The 9,222-nt window shown below is 42.2% G+C and overlaps 1 protein-coding gene across 9 annotated transcripts; it reads left to right on the plus strand.

Annotated features, from left to right (window-relative positions):
- The first annotated feature begins 1,308 nt into the window (after nucleotides 1-1,308).
- On the plus strand, nucleotides 1,309-8,080 carry LOC147185566 (high mobility group nucleosome-binding domain-containing protein 3-like). 9 transcript variants are annotated; one of them, XM_086104402.1, is made up of 7 exons: nucleotides 1,309-1,568; nucleotides 2,622-2,672; nucleotides 2,880-2,909; nucleotides 3,821-3,871; nucleotides 4,031-4,129; nucleotides 4,235-4,334; nucleotides 5,351-8,080. In XM_086104402.1, the coding sequence occupies exons 1-7, from the start codon at nucleotides 1,554-1,556 to the stop codon at nucleotides 5,356-5,358; spliced, it is 354 nt and encodes a 117-aa protein (XP_085960528.1). In that variant the 5' UTR covers nucleotides 1,309-1,553; the 3' UTR covers nucleotides 5,359-8,080. The 9 variants fall into 9 exon arrangements, with proteins under 9 accessions (XP_085960528.1, XP_085960531.1, XP_085960530.1 ...); XM_086104400.1 differs by having other exon boundaries at nucleotides 1,321-1,568; nucleotides 2,619-2,672; XM_086104401.1 differs by having other exon boundaries at nucleotides 1,321-1,568; nucleotides 4,028-4,129.
- The last annotated feature ends 1,142 nt before the right edge of the window (nucleotides 8,081-9,222 follow it).

Here is a 9,222-nt window from a genome sequence, read left to right on the forward strand (position 1 = left end):
ATTCATCCCAACTCCACATAACGCTGATGTAATAACAGTTAAGTGTGTGTGATTGTTTTTATGCACATTACGAACAGTGGTTCAAACAAATGTTTCTTCAAACATCGCCTGTGGGGTTCAATGTTTTATGAAATGTACAATTTGACTCTGGAATTATTTGAGTGTTGAGTGATGAACACAGGCATGTATTGAAAGTAGTGTGCTTCTTTACTGATGTGACTGGAGCATGGCATCTGTTTGACCGGAGGCCATGATTTGAGGAAATATATTTACCAATCTCTCTTGATATTGATCGATGTAGCTTTGCCAGCATTCCTGTTGAATTAAGAGAGTTTAACGATCTTTTTGTCATCATGGCTGCCGTCAATGCTCAGGTCATGTCCAAAAAGTTCCACAAAGATATGTTATACAAAAGGCAAACATTGTCTGGTAATAACATGAGATGCAGTGTTCTATACGTGCAAATTCTACACATTTCTACGCAAGCTTGATGCATTACACGTGTGCTCCTCATTGTTTCATTCAGCTGACAGTGTGCTTTTCAACACGCGCATGCTTCATGACAAGGATTTTTTCGGTTTGTTTTGTTTGCAGGAAAAAAAGGTCCTTTGTCATTTTGTGGCACTCACTACACACTTCTGCTTGTGTGACGTTGCACACAAAGGTAGAGCGTTTAGGTCCAAAGGTTCTGGATGTTGTCAGGATGAAATTTGACTCAGACATTACATGTGCTACACATGTATATGTGGAATATTACACCTTACCAAGTTAATATCACTATCAAGGCCTCTGAGATCCCAAAATTTCTGAAGACAATGCAGCGGTCTAATGGTCATTTAAACTATGAAAGAAATTTGGGTTGCATGTGATAGGCTTTTTATTTACATCTTTATTTTGTCGGCCACATAAATTGATGTGATACAAACAAACTTGCCTTACCTAACTGAAAAACAACGGCACTTATTTTTAAAAAGCACGATGAATTGTCGTGTGTTTTAGTGGAATTATGCCATGAGGATTGCTAACTTCCACAGCACACAAACTTCCACATCACCCAATGGACGTGGAACGCGCGTAGCATTGCGTCAGTTTTCCTGGTCCTTTTTGTTGTTGTTGTTGTTGTAGATGATGTTTTTCAGGCCAATCAACAATACGCTCCGACAGGATCCAGAGCCGCCGAGAGTCGGCCAGGCATGGCTGTCATAGCTCGCCTTGAGGGAGAAGTGGGCGGGGTCCGATCCAGGCCGCCAAGCCAATCGTATGCGGTCAGTGCCAGCTGTCAATCAAAACATCCTCGACGTTCTTATTTAGATGGAGACAGTGACGACCAATGGGGAGTCGGCATGGGAAAGGATTTGGCGCGTGCTGGCCAATGGCGTCGCGAGGCACAGAGTTTTAGGGGAGTGCATAATAATCAACATATTAGCCAAGGTGCTTTTTATATATCGATCCTCTTTTGCGCGCTAGTTGTAATTATCCCACGGTGTGGACTTTTCAAGCGTTGACCTTTTAGCTTAGCGTCGTTCTTTGGTGCTTTTCTGTTCACGAGCAACATGCCGAAAAGGAAGGTGAGTGTCGCTGTTGCTATTGAGGTCCCGTCCGCTTCGCAATTTTCGCTGTATAAACAGCGCCATGCGTCCGAACAAGTGCAGTGCGAGTTAGAAGACGTGTGTGTGTGTGTGTGTGGAATTTCTTTCGCCGTTATTTTGATGTTGTTTTTTTATAGCATCCACTTCCGTGTTTTCCGTGCACAATGTCACGAGGACGCGCCAAGTGGAAAATGGCCAAAATAGATAACGGGGGACTGCCAGCCTGAAGGATGTCATGTGTCGAAAAATTCCAAATAACGCGAGAGAAATGTACTCGGAACGTTCAGGGCTATTTTGCCATCATTGTACATGCTCGTGTACCACCTGGATGCTACCATTGTGTGTATGTGTGTGAGGGGGGGGGGGGGGTCCTTTGGGCCCATCCTAAACCAACACTATGTGGATCGTCGTCCTCGCTCTTTGTGTGCGATGTCACGCATGCGCGTAGAGCAGCCCGCCTGAGTAAATCGGTGATGTTCGAGGCAGCTCATTTCTGGCCATGTAAATACCATCTTGCAACTGAGGGAAAATGTGCACTATTTATTGATAATGTGATGGCTTTGTGGATGCATGTTGTTTTACTTTGCTAAAGTTTGAGGCAGTGGCGTGCAAGTTGGAGGGGGGGGGGGCGGGTATCCACCTCAGGGGCATCCACAGCACTCCTCCACCTCAAAACGTCTTCAACTGGGAGAACAATAAAATGCTAACATTCTTTGCAAGTGTTTTAATCTTGTGTTTGACACCTTAATTTTCACTTAGTTGCAGAGGATGAGAAGCTGGTTTGTAATGAAAATTTGGACTCACAACGCAAAGCAAAAAAAAATATTTTTTTACCAAGCGCTGCCTCATAACCTGAAAAAGTTGGAAGTTAGGCCCCTTGTAAATCAGGTTACTGCTGTACTTTTTCCTTGCTTAGTGCTCGCAAGGCGGTAATGCAGATTTGTTTTAATTCACTGTGTGTGCGTGTGTGTGTCATCGGAATAAAATATGTAATGTTCTGACCCGATGTGCTCACTGTGCTCTCTCCAGCAGTCTCCTGAAAACCTCGAGCGCAAGGACAGCTCCAAGGTCACCAAACAAGAGGTAAACTTGTGTGTGTGTGTGTGCGTGTGTGTGTGCGTGTGTGTGTGTGTGTGCGCGCACATGCGCTTTCGTTTGATTTTTCGCTCATCATGAGAGGCAGTCTCAAAGTGAGCAGATCAGGTAAAGACACAGACTGCAGAAGTTCAACTGATTTGTCTTTCTCTCTCTTTCTGTCACTGTCTCTTGCTCTCTTAATGATCATCTTAGCCCACCAGGAAGTCCGAGAGGTTATTAGCGGTAAGTTTGGTTCTCTCCTCCTCACTGTCTTCACCACTATTCTTTTTCAGTCTCCCAAGTTTTGCACGTGTTTGTTTTGTCTTTTCTATGTTTTTCCTTTTTTTTTGGCCAGTGTGGTGCAATAGAAATTAATCATTAATGGGTAAAACTAGAACCACAAAAAAATGTAAATTCACCAAATTTTGGCCTATTGTATCCTTCCAAATTTGTGGGAACTGTTTTATTTTGTATAAACGATTTCCAGATAGCTGCTTCACCACACAGCCTGTTTTTCTATGTTTATACATTCCCTGGCACCTGGCAGAATTCCCGTACCTCCAAAAATCAACACTTTCATTAGAGCAAGCCATTTTCAAATGAATGATTGGTCAATCATTTGTAAAAATAACACCCACATGTAGACTGACCATTGAATTGTGGAAAAAAGGTTTGATATTTACCAAATTGCGACAAGGTTTCGGCCCGACGCCAGTGAATACTGTCGACCTCTGAATGGTGTACATGTAAGTGTTCAATGTGATGTACATGTAAACTGTTTCACTGTTGGAGCCCTTTCAAATCTACTTTTCCCACCCTTAAGAGCACACACCACACAACTTGACTAATTGTGAATATGTACCAAATCTGTAAGATTTAAATGACCTTTCTTTCTAAGGGGTCATCATGAATTGTGAATTTTAAAAGGCTTGTTGATCACGAGTACAGTAAGTCGACTAGACAAAAGAATCTCAGGAAGTCATGCTTGAAAAGAAATGGCGGTTTCCTGTCCTTTAAAGAAGAACACGTCCTCCCAAGTTTTGTTCAATTGCTACCAAATTTAAAGCAGCATTACAAGACAGACGGGTGGCTCTCCATATCAAGAAAGCTCCAACAGGCCGATTCAGTCTAACCACCTTCTGTTGGTCTTACAGAAGCCTCCTCTGCCAAAGCCTGAGGCCAAAGCCAAGAAGGTCGTCATCAAGGTAATTAAAACACGCTCGCACACTTTTCTTAAAACAAATTATGACATGTCCAATCTTAATAGGCTTCTCTGAAGCCGACTCGTCCCTTATCATTTGACCCATATTACTGATCAATGAATGGATAACTAATAGTGTATCTTTGAATGACTTCTTCAGCAGAAGGCAGCAGATGAAAAGGGGGCGAAGACACGGAAGGGCACCACCAAAGGGAAGAAGGAAGATGGCCCTGCCCAGAACGGAGACGCCAAGGCTAACAAGGTTTGAAATAAGCCAAAAAACACAAAACAAAAAAAAAATGGAGTAATTACTGACTGTGTGTTTGTGTTTCAACACATCATACATACCATATGCATGCACACGCAGATCCTTGTGTGTCGTCCATCTGTTAGTGTGTCTTCCATCAGAAACTCGGCTCCCTCTACCGTGTCAGTGCGAGGGCAGACCGAGACAGTCAGAGTGAAGGGTATGCCAGAGTGTCACGCTAACCCAACTTTGCATGTGCCCTACTAACTCATAGCTTCATCTTTAGAATAAAAAGCCTTTTCACCCTGCACTTAGTACAACATAGAACCCATTCATTGTGTATGGACTGCTGCGGGCGCAATGGCGCTGCCCGGGGCGGACCATGAAGTTGTTTCGGAGTATACAATAGGGGAGATGGCGGCAGAGTGATTTCAGAGTGGCAATAGTCTCTTACATCCTATATAGATGTAGTCAAATTCGAAATGCTACGACTGAAGAGGTTGGACTGCCGTGTGAATTTCCTATCTTGTGATTGTTTGCAGTGTGTTGCAGCAGTGGTCCCCGACACAGGTGAAAGAAAATAAACTGACATTCCTTCCGGTGTATTTATTATCGGGGGCTGAAAAATATTTTATTTGGAAAACTGACTGTATTTTCATCAAGATCCTGATTTGTCCCAGTCATAAAACAATAATATTCAACCCAAAGGCTTGCAGAAGGAGATGGAGGGAAAAAAAATGATATCGGAAAGTTTATTTGCAATGGGGGAGGGGAAGGCCCAGTTGAGAATTCAACACAATAGCCGATGCCCAAGAAGAATATGAAAGGTGCATTTCACAGCCAATCCCAGGACACCTACTTGAAATATGCATTGATTGCGAGAGGTGATTCCCACCCACCAAGCCCGCTCTTCACAATACGTGGTGGCAAGTCGATGAAGCCTTCAAAACTGATTCGCCAACAAATGTAAGTGCTTTTGAGAGCGTTATACTTGGTGGCTACCCACATTTCTAAAAAGTCATTCTATATTGGTGGGTGGGGGTGTAATAGTACATTGGTGTTGATTGTTGTACCATTGAACCCCGCCGCCCCTCTCTCGGTCGATGAATGGTTGCCGGTCGGGACTTATTTGAACCGATCCGCGGTGGAGGAAAGGTTGGGGACCACTGTGTTACAATACATTTTTAACATTAAAAAAATATATATCTTCATTCTTGCCGTTTTTCTTCCCTGCAGGCAACTGAGGCCGTTGAAGAAGGCCCCGAGGAGAAAGTGTGAAAACAACAGGCGCCATTTCTTTCCCCCTTTTTTCCTATAGAAACATTTTTTTGTAACATGCTGAATTTTTGTAGACTTGTGATAAATGCTAGAGTTGAACAACCAGCGTTTCCTGAAATCCACATTTTATGTCCACATTACTTAACTTCCAACACTACCGTTACAACTCTTTTTTTAAATTATGATTGGACGGCTGCCTATGTTCTTCATCATGATCTCTCCTTCTGTAGTCATATTTCAGTAGTGGTAGGAGTATTTTTAGAGAAAGCGGCGGTCACCCTGGAGAGCACCTGCAGCATTTTTACAGCTCTTCCTTTACAGAATGGCCCATTGCTCCTTTTTATATGCGTGTGCTAGGCTGGACGCGATGCTGGGTCTGTTGTGTTTGACTTCCCAACCTTTTTCTCTCTCCTATAGTCAACCCCCAACCCCACACCACCCTCTCCCTAACTCCCTGGTCCTGCAGCAGAGTGACAAAGCAATAAGCAGCAGTGCGGTGCTCAATTGGCTTCATTCTGTTGGGAGAGTATTTTCAAATTAAAAAAAAAAAAAAAGATAAAAGTTGACCACTTGGTTTTTCTTCTGCAAGACTCCATTTGTTAGGCTACGTGCACAATGCAGCACATGTTATCCAATTTGGATTTTTTTGTTAAATCCAAACTTTTTATTTGCTCGATCACATTACGAAAACAAATGAGATTTGCAATGCAAACTCAACTGTAAACTGAACGTCTGTGATGTGGTGCCTTGATTTATGTGAATGTGCTCGCAACTCCAATCATTTGTATCTCAAATCAAGGTTCCTTATTGACATGAAAAGAAAGGTCATTAATCCGTTCCAGCGCCTCAAAACACCGACAGAGTACACCAGAAAGGGAGCTGCAATTTGTCTCACTTCCCAAGAAACTTAAAACTTATGTAACACTTGTTCCTTAGAACTTCACACCGGCAAACAGTTAATTATTGATTTGATCTAATGGATTCTCTATTCATTGAATTCAATATCTTCCACTGAAACATTTTGATTGTAAATGTACTGGGAGACGCCAGTGTGCCAATGACAGTGAGCAAAAGGAGAGACTGCCTCCCTGTGGCTCCGAGGGTCACCACTGTTTGCAACACGCAGCATAAGTTTCATAATATTCACATACATTTAATTTCTAAAACAGACCTAGGGACCAAGTTATTCATATCAGGGAATATTTTAAAAACTGTATCAGTAAAAAATAAAATAAAATTGTATGCACACTGTATTGTATTTTGGCCCGATCTCCTAACTGCTATTGTGTTCATTTATACATACTTTTCAAGGTGTCTGATCTTAGCAATTCCATGAGGTCACTGCAGTGAAAATGACAAATCAGTCATCCCGGAAACCCCCTCTTCCCCAAAACCTAGAAGAAAATCATGTCACTGAAACTAAAATCAGAGTCATGCTAACTAAAGCCCAAGAAACTGGTGATGTAACTGAACAGTTGAGCAAAATACCAGTCAAAAAAGTAAAGAGGACTTGTGATCACGTGTTTGCAGTCAACCAGTCACATTCAAATTCATGATAAACCGGAATCAGACCAGACCTGTCAACATTTGAATTTCTTATGCTCACACTTCAGTTCCAGTTGAATCTTGGTTCATCAGACACTCACACATTTGAATTGATTCTGAAAATAGCCCCAGTTGTAAGAGGGTGGCCAATATTATCTCAGTTGTTCATTTTTTTACTTCCTCCAAGAAAATGCTTTCTTTTCTTTTTTTTTTTAGATGTTCAGTTTATAGGTCAACATACACATGGAGACGGAAGAAAATGCCATTGACAGTGTTTTTAGTTGATACATTTCATCACTATCTTTGATGCCCAATTTCCTTTGAGCACAACTTATTTTATTGACCTTTTAGTGTTTTATTTTCCTTGTAGCATTGAACTGCATATTGTTAAAAAAAACTATGGATGGGCACGCCACTTGCTTGTCTGCAAAAATCCGTTTTCTCGTCTTTTTGCTCATAGAAGTTTCTGGGATATCTAATTTGTTTGACTGATCATTTTGATCAACTGTTACTTGCAATTTAGGATGTTTCTGATTTCAATGTCTCGAGAAGAGTTCACCAAGGTGATGCTCGCCAGGTAAGCCCCAAAGACCACTTGAGTAGACTGTTAGTCTGTTCTAAAAAGATCGAATGAGTAATGGGCCGTTGTGATTTCTGAGGAATGTCGTCGAAGTGATCATTTGAACATGTGAACATTGGCAGAGATTTTTAGAGATGAAGTGTTATATATTGATATTCATCCATTTCCTAACTACTGGGAATTAACATGATCAGTGTCTCTGCATCAATGAATTCATTATTAATATAACAGTAAGGCTATTAAAGGCAATTTGGGCAAATTTGTTATTTCATAAGTGTGTATTGAACCCCTAGCCCTTTGCATTAATCGGTACCCAGGAAGTCGCTCTCAGCTTCAAAAAGGTTGGTGACCTCTGTGCTCGAGGTTGCCGGGATGACTGAGTCATCATTTTCACTGTAACTGCGCCGGCCAAATGCAAAGTCTCGGCATTTTCATAAAGGTGCTTCACTTTATTTGCGGGCTGGTATTTTCAGACAACGTGTTCATTTGTCAAACACTGAAAATGAATTGAGGTGGTGCTCCCCTGTTTCTTTTCACACAAATAAATGTGACTCTTAACCTTTTTTGTTCTTTTTGTCTTTTGTTTTGTCACATGATGTTTGTTGTTTCATCGTGTGGACCTGATATGGACTGTTTTCAGCGTTTTTGGGCCACGACATTCGTCAAAGGAGAAGTATCTGTGCTTGGTGGTTGCGCCTTCTCGGCAGCACGCCTGTGCCAGCACAGATTTTGATTGGGAGGAATGACGGCGCCATTGACTGTTGGTGCTGGACAGACCTGGGGCGCTTGTGTTTTTTGCGCCTGTAATGGGCAGCATTTTTCACAACCCCGTTTTGTTCAGTGGAGATGTCGGCGCTGTTGGACAGTCGGCGTTGGTGCGTCTGGATGGATGGCTGCTGAAGTTGAGGATGAGGAGAGAGGAGCGTTGGCACAGAGCGCCGATGCGTATTCGGAACCGAGAGTCGCCGCTTGGAATTGAAATGGATTTTCATGGGACAGGAGAAGTGAACCAATCTCTTTTTTCATCAATGGATGCTACAGCTTCTTGTTGACTTTGAAACTTAGCTTGTAGCCGACGTGTGCACATTTTGAGCATGACGTCTCTGATCCACTGGTTAAAGGACACTGATTCTCTCCTCTTTCATCTCAAACTGCTTCAAACAACAAAGCGTGTGACGGAAAAGTGGTTAGGACTGCACGGCTGTCCGTGTTTTATGTTATGTGTTGTGTTTATTTATTTTACTTTATGTTAAGTGTTTTGTTAAGTGCTTTGTTACAGCTGCCGCTGTTGTGAAAGCGCTATATAAATCAGCATGTATTGTATTGTACATGTATTTAAACTGAAACTTGTCATCTAATCGGAGAAGGGGGTTCCCTGATTTGGAGACAAATTGAAAGAATCAAGTAGAACGTTGAGAAATATTGAACTCGTGTCGTTTTTAACACTTAAGTCGATTTTCAAAATTCTTTCTGCCTTGTACTCGGGTTCAAGTGGCTTTTCCAACCAAACTGCGTTTTGATGGCTTTTCATTTTCCTGTCAAATGTTCTTGCCCTTAGTTTGGGGATCTTCCAGGGTCAAGACCTACAACGCATGGAACATGATGGGGGGGATGCTGACGTGCCCTTGAGCAAGGCCGTCGGTGAATCTTACTGTGATTATGTACACTGAATGGTAGCTATGAGACATACTGGCAACTGTTAATT

Source organism: Hippocampus guttulatus, chromosome 23 (genome assembly GCF_054856545.1).
Source record: "Hippocampus guttulatus isolate MCC_2025c chromosome 23, RoL_Hgut_1.0, whole genome shotgun sequence".
In the NCBI taxonomy this organism is placed as follows: Eukaryota; Metazoa; Chordata; class Actinopteri; order Syngnathiformes; family Syngnathidae; genus Hippocampus; species Hippocampus guttulatus.

Coding starts and splice junctions, on each gene's coding strand:
- LOC147185566 (XM_086104398.1), top strand. Junction 2,673..2,879: donor CCAAGGTCACCAAACAAGAG/GTAAACTTGTGT, acceptor TGATCATCTTAG/CCCACCAGGAAGTCCGAGAG. Junction 3,872..4,027: donor CCAAGAAGGTCGTCATCAAG/GTAATTAAAACA, acceptor TGACTTCTTCAG/CAGAAGGCAGCAGATGAAAA.